The 16,358-nt window shown below is 32.2% G+C and overlaps 1 protein-coding gene across 1 annotated transcript; it reads left to right on the top strand.

The window, feature by feature from the left end:
• The first annotated feature begins 11,931 nt into the window (after positions 1-11,931).
• LOC100802499 (putative septum site-determining protein minD homolog, chloroplastic) lies at positions 11,932-13,466 on the top strand. The gene has a single exon (XM_003533111.5). The coding sequence runs from the start codon at positions 12,065-12,067 to the stop codon at positions 13,043-13,045; it is 981 nt and encodes a 326-aa protein (XP_003533159.1). The 5' UTR covers positions 11,932-12,064; the 3' UTR covers positions 13,046-13,466.
• The last annotated feature ends 2,892 nt before the right edge of the window (positions 13,467-16,358 follow it).

The raw sequence follows: 16,358 nt of genomic DNA, 5'->3' as shown, positions 1-16,358 counted from the left end.
GGTACATGTTGAAACTGATGTAGAAATGTGGCCAAAATTGTGTATTCTGAAGCATTTTTTACATCGATTCTGAAATAACTGATGTTGAAAGTCGTATACAAAATAAGCTTTTGGCAAAACCAATCCATGTTGTAAAGACACTTTCTACATCGATTTATATCAACCGATATTGTTTTTTGCAATAATAATAATAATAATAATAATAATAATAATAATAATAATAATCTTTAAATTGCACAGTTTAATACAAAAAATAAATTAATCAATACAAATTAAAAAAATTAATGTGATTATACTATACATGAGGCAAATAAGCAATGTTGGTAGGTTCACAATAAATGACAAATGGAGGACACTAACTAGTTTTTGGTTTTCAAGTTGAGTAGCAACCAATTCATTGTACTCATTGACAATCTGTAAAAGAAAATATATTTATATAACATTAACATGGATTCCACAAGGAAAATTATAAACATAACTTAAAACACTCTTAATAATTTTTTGAGACTTTGCAGGCAAGCACCATCAAACCCAATCTATATAAAAGTACTCTTATACTCTTACCAACCTCGGATGTAATTAAATATAATTAACCAATTGAGCTACAAGGCTTCTAATGTGTTTTCAAGTAACAGAGCTTCCACAAATACATGCCAACTATGCTATAGATAAACATGATGAAGACAAGGCAAAAGGAATAGAACAAATTTATGGTAAAAACTACCTTTGGCTTTTTAAATGAGAAAAGCTTGAGAGGTAGCAACTTAAGGAAATATGCAACTTGTTGTCTAGCAAGTAAAAATAAATGGAAGGGATGTCTGGGAGAAAGAATAAAAGTTCCATAGGATTTTTATAAGTAACCAGATAAAAGCTTTATTGTTCAAACTTCAAATTTCATGATGAAGCCAGATCCTTCTCTATTAGTATGTAGTATATTCATTGCTTTAAAACTCATTCAAATCTTCTTTTATTTTTCAACATGTCAAAAATACTTTGGAATAAATCCTCTGTTGATATACTGTAGATTTACCTTACTCATTGATCTATCAGATTGTGACATAGCAACAACTTCAACATCTGCCTTGCATTTCCTGTTAATACAATGAAGAAAGTAAAATTCAATTATCCACATAATTTCAATAGAAAAAAGAAACAAACAAGTGGAAACAAATACCTTTATAAGAAAATTTATAAAAATAAGAAGAAAAAAATGTAATAACAAACATTTGGATAATGATAAACATGCAATTTTCTTTCCTAATTTGATATTTGTCACAGTCGAATAGAGGAATCTAAAGTAGTTCCATGATTCCACTCAAGTTCATTAAGCCTCACCCCAATCTCATCAACTTTCCACTCTAAGTTGGCAAGATATGCTTCTACCAAAGCTAATTCCTCAAGCTCTGCTTTGTTCTGTATAAGATTTGTATATTATGTATGAGTTGCATGATCAAAACTCAAACCATCTTTGAGTGAATTTAACAAGCCTTTTCACCAATATAGGGTAAATCATAAACAAGAGTATTACCTCGAGAGCTACCTGAGAATTCTTTTCCTTGTGCAATTGTTCTTGTAGTCTAGCCACCCGTGAAAATGAAATTTAGAAAACAAAATCTCCACTTATTTACATGGAAGAGGTTAACTTCTCTTATAATGAACATACATCTTGCTCAAGAACTAGATGGCGCTCTTCCAAGGCTTTCTTTTGTTTGTCCACATGAGATTACATCTGTTCATTTTCCTTCACCTACAAGGGCAAACTAAAAATGATCGATTGACCTTAAAATATTCCAACACGTTTAAACAATTTAATCTAGAAAGGAAATCAAGAACATACCTCCTTGTTAACTTGAATTTGTAATTCTGTCCTGATAGCTTCAAGCCTTTTAATTTCATCTCAAAGGTCAGAAAAATAAATTAGTGGACATAGAAACATGAAGAAATTGACAACAGAGATGCACACTCTTAAGTATCTTCTCCACTACAAATCAAATAATACATAGCAAGGTATGGTCAACATTTATAACCTCCAAAATAATCTTTATTTGAATTCATAGTTAAGTGGCTAGAAACTTCCAAAAGTTATGGAAGGGGTCACTCTAACAAAAAAGGTTTGGATGCCAATGATGGAAAGATAGTGCAGTCAAAGAAAGGAATTTTTTCTTGCCTACTCATTTTCCCCTAGTTCTTAGCACAAGAAAGAAAACAAATTAGGTGGGTTTGGATCTTTCCATTTCTGAAATTCTAGGTAAATATGGATATAATACTATACTCTTATTAAGATCATTTCAGGCATACAAATATATAATAATAAAGCATTTACATTGAAGCGCTTGATCCTTTAATTACAAAGTTGATAGATGCATAAATAGGCAATACATGGGATAAGATAGGAACTAAGGAATTATATCTAGAGACAAAACAAGAGACTTGCACACAATTGATAGATGTCAATTACTTACTCATCTTCAATAGAAAAATCAATGGATTCCATGGGAAGATTCTTCCTTGTCTGGGCAAGTAAAAAAGAAGAGAAAAACTAGAGAAAATCAAGTGTCTAAAAACCTGATGGGGAAATCACCTTTATCATACTAGTTTCCTATTATTAGACTTAGAAAACTCCCATTTATCGATTATCTTATGTTGTAAGCTTGTTTGTATTGTCATTGTAATATATCATGTATAACGATGATATCTTATTTACAAAAATGTCACCACGTATTCTGTTACATCGATTTTCATCAAAATCGATGTTAACTTGACGATGTTAAATCATATTTTTGTAATAGTGGTTGGAACAAAGAGTGTTATATTGAGCAAAATCTGCAATGCGTATTTTAAAATATACTAAATAGTATATTTTAAAATACTCATTGCAAACTTTGCACAATATAACACTCCTTTAGTCCTACAAATCTTGTGTGCAATATTAGTGAACCCATGTCTTCTCCACTTATTCATCAACCTTATGTTATCATAATCATCTTCATCACAAGAGTCTTTCATTATCACACACAAAATAATCATCATGAAAGGAATCAAGTTCCATGAAGACCTTTATATTCCTCACTTTATTGCTACCACTCCTTTTTGAACCTTTCAACAAGCATTTTCATAAAACTTTTTTATCAAATATATTTGACATAATAAGAAGACTTAACTAAATTTAAAATCATTTCAACTAGTTTCATCCCACTCATGCTGATTGTTTATGAATCTTTTGGAGAATTTATATATGCATAAGATTCACTTAAGAAAATACTTCTACAAAAATCCTTTGGTAGCCATATCGGTGAAAAATGAATTTCTTTTAAATTAGAGACCTGAACCAGAAGGGCTCATTGATACTCAAAAGCTTTATTAATTCTTTCATTCTAGTACCTACAACTTGCAACATTGGTGCACTTTCCATATTAGTACTTTGGCTCAACATAGGTTGGGGTTAGCATATCCTTATTCTGAATTTCAAGAACTACATTCAAATCTAGATCGATAAATGACATATTATCTTCATGGAGGGTAGAAAAATATTGACCAAAGTAGACATATCTTGAGGTAGGAGCAAGATAAAGAATATTTTTTTTATCATGATTAGACACTTGGATACCTTGCTCCAACACAAAAAAAATCTCTAAATATGCAAATGTTTTACAAGTTTAAGGTGCAACACCTTAATAGTTTCATCATATCTATAATGAAAGGCATAAGTATTTGCAATATTGACCCCTTTTTCCATATTTGTACTTTATGCAAATTCTTGCTAGTAATTTTTGTACAAGCATTTCAAATAAACCATAGTTCAGAATTATTTAATTTATCAAACTTTTCTTTAATAATAACATATTTTGTTTGGATTATTTAATGCCAAGGAATAATTAAAAAAAAAGATAATAAGTACATTGACATGTAACTTAGGTAAAAACTAATTATTAGTCAACATTAATTTTAGAAAATTAAAATTATTGAAAATAAATTTTACTTACTCAAGTTGAAGTGGCCCCAAAGACATAGATAGAACTCATTGAATCATAAGTTTGTTGTAGATGCATAATAATACAGTTTGATAGTTATGTTTCAAAGAGTTTGAAATAATGCATAGAAGAAGAAATGCAAGACATACATAGAGGGGAAGAAATGGAAGAATCAAATAGTTGAGGAGCTGTAATGCTGGGGAAAAAGAAGACGTCATGAGTAGTAGAAGGATAATATTGGAGAGGCATTAAATAGAAAATATATATAGTACAATTTATAATAATGATAAGGAAGAAGGAAAAGAAGAAGGAGGAGGTGAGACATGTGGAGATTGAGATGTGAAGTGAGGCGTCAGACCAAACTTGCTCTTTTTCTCTTATTTATTAGTGATGAAACCCAACCATTAGAAAGTGTGAAATGTAATTTAAGCTCACGAACAAAATTGGAAGAAAAGGAACAACAAATAAGAGAAGAGATGAATTGAGACACCATAATAAAAAAATGATTGAAAAGTCAACGAGGACTAGCCACAAGAATCCTAATATCTTTGACAAGAATATGAAGTTCTCTCTCAAGAAGTAAATGATCATATTGGACTCTCTCAAAATAAGCAAAGCTCAGAATTCATAATCATTCAAAAGTTTCTTTCAAAGAGGGAGAACCAATCTATTTATAGTCTTAACTCTAGTTAAAGGTCCTAAACATGTTTAAAAGTGTTTGGGCCTCACTAAAACACAAAATAGGCCCATCATTAGAGCCAAGGGTGAGACATCCTAAGTTGAGCACAAAAACTCAAATCCTACATTGAGCGTGGATTCTTAAACAAAAATTGATGTTCATTGTAATGATATCACTGAGGGACCAAAAGATTACACTAAGTGTAAACTTCCAGTTGTGTCTTCTTCAATTTGGCTCAATATGACCTCATTTGGTTTTCCTTCAACCTTGTTCAACATGAATAACCTCAAGATTATCCTTTTTTCACTACTACATAAAAGGGCTTTAACATCGATTCTAGAGAAGTTTCAACATCGGTAAAATCGATGTTAAAACGACTGTTGTTGAAAGTAGGCATTTTCAACATTGATTTTAAAACTGATGTTAAAAATCATTATCTAAATTGGTTCTAGCTTAAACCAATATAGAAATGTGACCAAAATTGTGTATTCATAAGTGTTTTCTACAACGATTTTGAAAAAATCGATGTTGAAAGTTGTATACAACATCAATTTTTTGGCAAAACTGATGTTGAATGTGCTTACCACATCAGTTTTGGCCAAAATTGATGTTGAATGTGCCTTTATAACACCGGTTTTGGCCAAAATCGATGTTATAAAGACACTTCCTACATCAGTTTTAGACTAACCGATGTTGCTTTTTGATAATAATAATAATAATAATAATAATAATAATAATAATAATAATAATAATAATAATAATCTTCAATGATGAAAGCCAATTAAAGAAAATTAATTGCAATGTCAAATGCTTTTAGTTTATAAAATTCCATTTTTGAGGTTCCATATTTAATCGAAGTTAAAGATTCCTAACATGTTCACTGTCATAATAACTTCATTAGATAATTCCAAATGCAAATTGCATATTGGGTAGCCCAAAAAGAAAATTGAGATAAAGAGCCAGAGAAATCCACAAACTTGGAATAGAACTAGAAAATTTTATCAAACTATAATATAACCAAGGAAGCCCTATGTTGACATTATTAATACTAGTAAAATGGCTAGAATCTCAACAGGTCAGAACCATAAGATAATCATATAAAGACTTCAAAATATATCAATTCACCAAAATTCTTACATTTATGTCACAAATAATCATATAAAAACATATCAAGTCTAATGCAAATCACATGGAATCCTTTCTAACCGGAATGACACAACTCACAACTACTACCTATCATTTAGAGTCACATGAATACTTGAGGGATAATCTATCTATTAGAATATTTATTTAAATTAACTAAGGTGCAATTTTTTTTATAAACATACACAATCCTTTTTTTTTTTTTTGCAATTCTCCAACTACTACCTATCACTTAAAGTCACATGAATACTAGAGGGATAATCTTTCTATTAGAGTATATACTTTAATTAATTAAGATGTAGATTTTTTATAAACTTAAAACAATACTCCCTCAAGTAACTTAAGTATATACCCTAATAAGCAGCTTAATAATATATGCAACCTAATTAATTGTAAGAGGCAACTTATTGGTTAGTATAGCTATAATTACAATGTTAAACGCTAAAGGAGGGACCTAATTGATTACTTCTGATAAAGATAGAAAAATGTGCTTAATTTGGAACCTTTCCTAATTTATGATATATTTAAAGTGTAGTAGCAGGACATGAATATATACGTGTGCTTTTTTTTGTGAATAATAGATATAAATGTCCAATTTGACCACAATAAATGTTTTCCAACTCCCAACCAGGTCAATGATAGATATAACATTCAAGACTACAAAACTTACATCACCTTCATTTGAAGAGAACTGTAGATGTAAAGCAGAATATAGCACACACACACATACAAAATTATGCGAATGCAATAACAGACAAGAACCTTATTTTAAGGTTATTACCTTCAACTCTATTATTTGTTGTTTTCATTTTGTAAATGTTACAATGAATGCAACTTCCTTTTTCTTTGCCTTTTTAAGCTGATATCTAGTAGGAAAATGATAAAGGATCAATGAAACCACATCAATGGATGATGAATTATTTTCAAAGGAAAAAAAAAAGAGAAATTAGATTCTAAACCTGCTCCCTTAAAGACACTTCAGAGGATTTCAAGGCCCGTAGATAAATAATCAACATCTTGGGCTCTAGAAAGAAGAAAGATTAAATAGTTGTTTAGGTATACATTTAGAACGCAAGTAATTGTAAAGAGATTTAGTTCTTGAACAATTAATACAACATATGTCACTTGTAAAATATAGTACAAGAAAACCTGGAGTGATCCCAACAAGTATGGATGACTCATATTTAAGTGTAGAATGCCAACTCTAAATCTTAGATTTTGCAGCCTCAAGTTCATTCTGGAAAATGCAATAATCTAGTCAATGTTTAGAAGTAAGGAAAAAGTACAACTAAACTTATGATATGAGAATATGACTATCATATGTGGAAATTTGTACAAAAAGCAAGACAATTGAAAGCACTAATAGTATTCCTATTGAGTTCAATATATTATGCAATGAAAATAGGCAATACAAGAAGAAATGGCTAAGCCCTCAAGTGAGAGAAACTCTTTGACCTCCTATTACAATTCAAATAAAAGCCCCTATCCCCGATATTCTATTATTCCCCTATATTCCATTATTAACTTTTCCTTACCATTCTACTCCTTGCCTAAGGTAAGAGTTAAGGCTGGGGTGTTTGGGCCTTCAGGTGCACACCTTAATAGGTTTCTCTTCTTTAAATTAGGGCCATTGGTTGAGACCAATATGACTCGGGTTTCTATCAACAACCCTCAATTCTAAAAAATTAGAGTCAACTATGGAAATAGAGGATTGAAGGGAATGCTGCTAGAACATTTAATTCCAAATCATTACCATCCAAATGTTATACATGAACATCGAAGCCTTTTCATTGCAAATCACTCATGAATCCAAGTCTTAAATCATATAAATTATAACTAAAGTTTCCTTCCTTCAAAACAAAAAGTTCAAATTCTTTCATAAAGAAAAAAAAAAGATACCAAGAACAAAACTAGGAAGCAAACAATGTCAATTCTTTAAAGAAAAACGTACTTGGCATGTCGCAAGTGTATCCTTACAATTCTAGAGACTGCAAAATACAAAGTTAAAAAAAAATATTTTAGACCCAAATAGTTTACCGCAATCTTAGCAAAGTATAATATATCTCACATCTATAATACCTTTCATGAAGTGACAAGATCATTCCTGTTGTTACACCAAAAGCTTCTTCAGCTTTTGTTTCAGCCTGCAACACAATAACATCATTCAAGTTATCTAACTTTTCTCACTCTAAACACTTCCTGCATAACCATAATCCAACACAACAAAATGAAGGAAAAGAAAAACACATTCCACAGTAACCTGCACCTAAATCCATTACCTTCTTGGGTGCAAAAGGATCATTGTCATAATCCTTGTCGTCGTAATCAGGAGACAACCTCTTATTACCTGAGCAACAAAACAATCAAACTCATTACAACAAGAAGTAAAATCCAAACAACTTTTGACAAAAAAATAAAAAATCCTGAATACCTTCTGCCAAATCCACCTCCAAAATCAAAGTCTTGCACTAGGCAGAAGTGAAATGGAAGTTAGAGAGAATTGCAAGAGTGAAGGAAAAGAAATTGGCCTCGCTCGACACTAAATTCGCAAACTTAACCCTAATGTAGTTAATCCTCATCAGCACCACGGTCTCTCCTCTGTCGAAGGTAGTGTTGAGCAGCGATTGGCCTTGCTCCAGTGTTTGCAGAGCAGTTCCGACCATAAGCTTATCGAGATCCGTGATGGATAGGCAATGGTTCGGCATAATGTGGAACCTGACGTTGTTGATGTACACATGCAAATCGGAGAAGATGGAGAGTTATTTGATGGCAAACACAATCATGTTGTTCAGCTTCACGACTTCCGCGTGCATCACCACTAAGGTGAGGATGTTGAAGCCATTGTTGCGGATAAGAAGCATCACGTCAATCAACATCAAGAATACCTTCGCGAAGGTGTTGTTCTTGTTCCAATGAAGCGTATCAGAGGTTAAAGTGATGCAATGGCGAAGTGGGTTCGAGGGGGGGGGGGGGTTCAAGAGAGAGAAAAAGAGAAAGGGTTTCGAGACAGAGAAATGGGGGTCTTTTTTATAAACCTCAACATCGGTTTTTTAAAAATTAATGTTAAGTGAGTATTTAAAACATTAGTTTTTTAAAAACCAATGTTAAAATTTCCTTGTTAACATCAATATTTCTAAAATCGGTGTTGATGATGACATTTTATTTACAAAAATTTCATGGCGCATTTTGTAACATTTGTTTTCATCAAAATTGATATTAACTTCGCGTTGTTAAATCTTATTTTTGTAGTAGTGTTTGTTCAATTCTTCTTTGCTGCTTTCTTTTTGCTCTAGTCATAGGGCCTTCCCATCCATTCAAGCTCTCCTAAGTCCCCAATCCAAGGTCTTTTTAGGTTGGTCTTTATGAATTTGTGAAACACAAGAAAAAAAGAAGAGTGTGTCTAAAAGTAAGAATATCTACAACAAAATACATAAAAGGAAGAATGGATGTTCTTGAAATAAGTTTTATGAAAATATTAGTGGGTGGGTGTGTAAAGGCTGAACATTAGCACTAAAGCATGCAAAAAAAAAAGTGAGAAAGGGCTAATTGTTGGGTTAGTCCAAAGATTTTATGGGTCATAGGTGAAATAATAAATAAGAGAAATACTATAGTCTCTTAACATAAGCAAGGCCTACAATTCGCAATGATTTAAAAGTTCTTTATAAACAAGTTATTTATAGTAAAGGTCTTAACTCATGTTTATGGGTGTTTGGGCCTCACTAAAACATAAATTTGACCCACCATTAGCTTTATTATATTCAAAATATGAAAATTCCGCTTCAAATATGTAAATTCAAATTTATTGTGAGGGATGTTGAAACAAAGAACAAAAAATCTTGAGTTGAGAATGAGAGTTGTGTTGAGCGCCACACATCCTGTGTTGACCATGGATTCCTAGAGATGAATTATCTACATTAAACACTAGTTGACATGAGAAACTCTTAAATGGACATGCACCTAACATGTCATTCTTGGACACATCCAATCTTAAAGTGACACATGTTACATTAAAAAATAAAAGTAAAAAACCACATGTCATCTACAAGATTCAAGCCATAGTCTTTTGATTTCCTTTACTTCTTCTTAGTATACACAATACAACCTCCACACTATGTGAGATGAACATAATATCGATGAATTATTTACCGTTGTAGATGGTGGGGGGTTTTCCTTAAATACCAAACAACCATTGTTCGCCACAAATCCTAACACACAAACATTCTCTAGTATGAGCATCTCTATTACTGTCACATGAAACACTGATGCATTTTCCATGTGTTTAGTCAAAAGAGATTCATGTCTTAAAGATGAATCAGATTTCATAATTATTTTGATTAGATGCAAAAAAATAAAAATGATAAAAGTTGTGTCTGATATGTTATCAAATCATCATAATCTATATTTGTGCGTCTGAAGTTTTAGACAATACATTCATAAGACGATCTGATATAATATTTATGACCTTCAATTAATACTATGTGTATTAGATTCTTTCATGTAGAAAACATTCTCCTAGGATCTTTCAAAGTCCTATGAAGAATAAATGAATTCCATAATTTGGAAGTTGCTGATCCTCATCAAAGGGTGCACTCTGTTGTTGCAGACTTTCTATGATGAAAGAAGTGACTTCCCTGTTGAAGTACAAGGCACGCTAACCTGTTAGCATGGACTTTGCATGAAAAAGAGATGTGCATTTAATGCAAGCATTAAATGCTCCAATAGACTCAAGACTTCAAATAAAGAACAAAGTGAAGAATCCAACCATTGTGAGACAACAAATACTTGGAGATGAAGGCTATATATAGAAGAAGTTTTGAAGAAACAAGACATAAATCATCTACACGGATTATTCTTTCATTCTTTCTTGTAAATTTTTTGTAAATTCTTCTAAAAGTACTAAGCTCTCAAAACACCTTGTATACCTTGAGAGAAAAGATTAAAAGTGTTGAGTGATATATTCGTCTGTAAGATGATCACATATTTAGTTAGTGTACAATCTTCCAACAAATCTTATTGATTTATTTAGAGCCAACAATGACTTGGTAGGACAACGAATATTGGATTTAAGTCAAACTCGAGGTAAAACTTGCAAGTGTAAGAGCCAGAAGTAATAATGAACAATACTTATAACTTTCATGAGTTAGTGGAAACTTAGTGGTTGCCAAGAACTGGATGTAGTATCGGATTTGAGACGAACCAATATAATTCTTTGTGTGCTTTCTTGTTGCTTGAATTGACAAAAGGTTTTGAATTTGTTTTAGATCTTATATCTCATTTCGTTTTACAAAGAAAACTATTTTTTTATCATTTGATAAAGTTTGAATCAAAACCTTTCTAAGTGATTTTAGGTTTATTTGCATCAGATGATAAATGTGCTTTCACTATGTAGAAAAATTTTAAATTTTTAAAAACATAATTCAATCTCCCTTCTTGTGTTATTTGCTTGTACAACATGTTCACAACCATACCCAATAAGCAAGGAAGATGTCCAAAATAGAAACATCCCTAGAACATTAATTTTGTTTTTTTCTTCAAACTAATCCCAAATTATAGCACTAGAATTCAGATTCTAGATTGTTCTTCGAAAAAAAAATACCATCCTCCTTATTATTCAAGTCACACAAATATAAATTCCTATGTTTTGCATCTCCATTAAAGGAGCCCAATAAAATCCCCAACAAAATCAGAAGCTTGATCAACAAATTGAATTAGGTTTCTTGTATGTCCGTCTAAGGATTACTCCTTTTACATTAGGCAAATACATTTATTCTTAAAATCTACTAAAAATATATCATAAAATGTAAAACTAATAAAGAACTAAAATTACACAATCATAAAATTATAAAGAACAACCATAAATTTCAGTCAAATTCCTAAATAATTTTTTGGGTAAAGAAATTCCTAAATAATTTGGGAATTGTTAAAGAACCAAAATTACACAATCATAAAATTATAAAGAACAACCATAAATTTAAATCAAATTCCTAAATAATTTTTTGGGTAAAGAAATTCCTAAATAATCTGGGAATTGTTTTCTTTTTTTTCAAGGGATTTATTTTTTAGACATTAAACTTTGTAGTTTTTTTTAGGTACTCACTACATTTTTAAAATGTTTACAAATGTAAAAGAAGAAGAAAAAAAAAAACAAAAAAAGAAAGAGCTAACGCAACCCAAACCCAAAGTATCAATCTCCTCTACTTCCATTTCCAGTGGTCACTCACTCAGCCACTGTGCTTCTTCTTCTTCTCTTTCTCCCTCTCTCCTCTTCCCAATGCCCTCTCTCCACCTTCTCCCCGGCGCCACCACCGCCCCCAACTCCACATTCCTCCTCCGCCCCCATTCCCCTCTCCTCCCCTCCAAAACCCTAACCCCCAAAAAACCCAAACCCAAACCCCCCAGTGCCCTCCTCCAGTGGAACCGCAAGCCCGAGCTCTCCGGCTCCATCCCGCGCGTCACCGTCATTACCTCCGGAAAGGGCGGCGTGGGCAAGACCACCACCACCGCCAACATCGGCCTCTCCCTCGCCCGCCTGGGCTTCTCCGTGGTCGCCATCGACGCCGACGTCGGCCTCCGCAACCTCGACCTCCTCCTCGGCCTCGAGAACCGCGTCAACTACACCGTCATCGAGGTCCTCAACGGCGACTGCCGCCTCGACCAAGCCCTCGTCCGCGACAAGCGCTGGTCCAACTTCGAACTCCTCTGCATCTCCAAACCCCGCTCCAAGCTCCCCCTCGGCTTCGGCGGTAAAGCCCTCACCTGGCTCGTGGACGCGCTGAAAGCGCGTCCACAGGGCTCCCCTGACTTCATCCTCATCGATTGCCCCGCCGGCATCGACGCCGGCTTCATCACCGCCATCACTCCCGCCAACGAGGCCGTCCTCATCACCACCCCCGACATCACCAGCCTCCGCGACGCCGACCGCGTCACCGGCCTCCTCGAATGCGACGGAATCCGGGACATCAAGATGATCGTCAACCGGGTTCGAACCGATATGATAAAAGGAGAAGACATGCTGTCGGTGTTGGACGTGCAAGAAATGTTAGGGTTGCCCTTGCTTGGGGCTATTCCTGAGGACACTGAGGTTATTAGAAGCACCAATAGAGGCTACCCTCTTGTGCTCAACAAGCCTCCCACTCTGGCTGGCTTGGCGTTCGAACAAGCCGCTTGGAGGCTCGTGGAGCAGGATAGCATGCAGGCCGTGGTGGTGGAAGAACAACCCAAACGAGGGTTTTTCTCCTTTTTTGGTGGGTAGGTTTTAAACAAGGTTATGCATAATAGTGTGTATAGCTAGTTAGTTGGTTGGGTTAGTGCATGTTTGGATGAGGGTTGACAATATTGATTTTGGTTAAAATTGATTTTGAAGTCATCTTATTTATGTTTTTATTATAGCATCAATTCTGAACTTCTAACATGAAACCAAACATGTGAGAATTTATTCAAAATCAATTCTAGACTCAAAATCAATTCTCCAATGCTGAACCAAACACACGCTTAATTAGTTTAAGGTGTTTGTTTTTGTTTAATTGATTAGTCCAGTAATGACTAGTGAGTATATTTGTTTTGAGAATTGAGAGAGTTCTGACTAGTTTGTAAAGCCTGCTGTGGTTTTTTGAGAGGTGTGGGATGTTGGAGCTCTGCTGGAATGAATAATTATTTTTTTGTTTTGTTTTGTTGATGAGTGAGGTTATGATATTATGATATTCGATGAATTAAAATGAACTTTGTTAAGTTGTTTATAATATAGAGGATTAGAGATATGTTGAGTGCTTGGTGTGGTCCCTTCGGTTGTTCTTGCATTTTTACACTCAATGGTGATGATGATGGTCCTTCTTTTTGGGTTGGGTTCTGGGAACAACATTGAGTGCAATTTCTTGATTGATTTTGGTTCTATTCTCTGATTAGAATTGAAGTTTCACCTTGCTTAGACTTTGTTAATCTTCAGTGTAAAACTTTATTGGGATGGTTATTGAGACAACTTGATCTCTAATTGGAAAATAACGCCAAAAACATCTAAAGGACATAAATTAAGTTATGTCTCAATTATAATTGGCAGGATAAACATCTACTGCAATGAACTGTTTGTGTTTTTTTTATCAGTGAAGTTATACTATAGTAATATACGAATGAAAATGAACTTTGTTAATCTGTTTATAGAGGTTATGCTGTGTTCTTGATGTTCATTTTGGTTGTTGTTACTGTGTTTTTTTGCCGAATGATGCTCTTTTTGGGTTGGGTTAACTGCAATAAAACTTAGGTACTACTGGTTATGTTATGTAATCAGAATTTAAGTTTTATTTTTGTAACCTATGTTGACCTTAAATGTAAAAGTTTATTATGGTGATTCTTACCATTTACCATGCCAAAACTCCAAGTCTCATTGTTCTTCCATTTAGATATTTCATGGCATGTTCTTGTGTTTTGTTCATTGAATGATGATCTTCTTTTTGGAATTGTTAACGGGAACAAAATTTAGATACAGTTTATTAGGTTCTTTTGGTGTTGTTCTTTAATTAAAATTTGAGTTTTACTTCACTAACTTAGGTTGCTGTTTAATATAAACTTTTAATTAGGATGATTGCCGAGATAAAACTCTAATTTTAATTGGAAAATAACACTAAAAGCATTTAAAGAACTACATCTAAGTTTTTGTTTAAATTGTAATTGGGTTGTGGAAGTATTTCAGCTGCAAGGGCTTATTTCTAGATGGAGGAGGAAACTGTGTATAGTATGATTTTCAAGTCTTTTTTGCTAATTCCATTTAGCATTGCTAGTAATTTTTTGAGAATAGATTAATGTCTGTACTCTGTATTGTGTGGTTGACACCAGTCAATGTGAATTACAGCCATCTAGGTTCATTTTTGTTGCAAATACGGCCAGTAGATTGCTTAATTATTAAATTTTGGCTAATCTGAAACACCGGTATTTTTTCACCCTGCCTTGATTTTATAAGATAGTGAAAGGTTGTATAAACACAATTAGAGTGTAGCTAGGTTTTGCTGAGTTTGATTACTTCCAAGGTTCCTTTGTGAGATGGTGTGATTGGCAGGCAGGTCGACATGAAGCATGCTGGCTGGACCTGTAACTTGGAGAGTTGGAGGCCTTAGGATCCATTCTCATTAGGATTGGGGCTCTGCCCTAAGGCCTAATCCATAACTGATTTATTTGTTTTGCAAACTTGAGTTTGATTCTGTATATATATATATATATATATATATATATATATATATATATATATATATATATATATATATATATATAAATGGAAATATGTTTTAGTTGTGCATTTTATTTCATAAAAATGGATTTTCATTGTGTATTGAGTTTACACCCTGTTAACTCAACATAAATGTGTTTTTGTTATGTTAAATTTTTACAAAAAGAAAACTAATAATTAATTCTTGGTGGTTGAAGGGAGAAGGTGAGAGGGAGAGGATGTGGATTCAAATTTCAATCACTAACAAAAATTAACAAATTAGTTGATAAAAAAGATTAAATTGTAATTTTGGTTTTCGTAGTTTTCTAAATTCATGATTTCTGTTTATTTGATTTTTAATTGTAACATTTGGTCTCTTTAGTTTTATAATTTTGTGATTTTGATTTTTCTAGTAGATCATTATCTAATAATTGTGATTATTTGAGATATTAAATTAATTATTAAATTTTTTTAATAAAAGACTTCATCTTAATGTGGTATAATTGTTGGTGGAGTTGTGTGTAGCACCGGAGATAAAAGTGATGTTTGCGTAGAAGGGAAGACTATTGTGCTATGAAAAATTATGATTAATAAGTTTTTATAATTTAATTAATCAAAATTATTTGTTAATAATATATTATGAGACTAAAATCACTGATTTATAAAAATAGGAGTATCAGGATCAAATGTTATAATTAAAATCTAAAAGACTAAAATATGGATTTAAAAAATTAAGGAGATTAAAATTATAATTTAGCAGAAAAAATTTAAATATAAACTATGTTTTAAAGTAATCTAATTAATGGTTATATATTTAAAAAAATTGAAATTAAATTAATTAAGATAAGTTTATTCGTTTTTAAAATAGTACTCCAATTAAGTATGAGATAAACTATTTTTTAATTGAATTTGAATAAGTTACAACAGAAGTAATCACTTATAATAATAATAATCAAATTAATTCTTATAAAAATTAAAATTTTAAATACAAATTGAATTTACTATAGAAATTTATATAATAATTAATTTGATTACAATTTAAAAGCACAAATAACCCTAGTTGTCACAAATTCAAATTTCAATTTAAAGTTAATTTATATTACAATTAATTTTAAATTAAATTGTAATTTATGATTTGGAATACGTAATTTTAGTTTTCTATGTCTACATCGAGACATCTAATCTTCTATTTTGATCCTTTTCTAAGTTGAATTTAATTTATAATTCAAAATCAATCTGAGTTTATTTTTAATTTATTGATACTGAAATGATATCTATGTAGTTATTGAGATGACTTATATGTAATAAGGAATTAAATAAAAGGAAAAATAACAATTTTTTTTAAATAATGTAATGAACATGTTAGTTCATA

The sequence above is a fragment of the Glycine max genome, chromosome 9, assembly GCF_000004515.6.
Source record: "Glycine max cultivar Williams 82 chromosome 9, Glycine_max_v4.0, whole genome shotgun sequence".
Classification (NCBI taxonomy): domain Eukaryota; kingdom Viridiplantae; phylum Streptophyta; class Magnoliopsida; order Fabales; family Fabaceae; genus Glycine; species Glycine max.
This window is presented reverse-complemented; position numbering and strand designations above follow the sequence as displayed.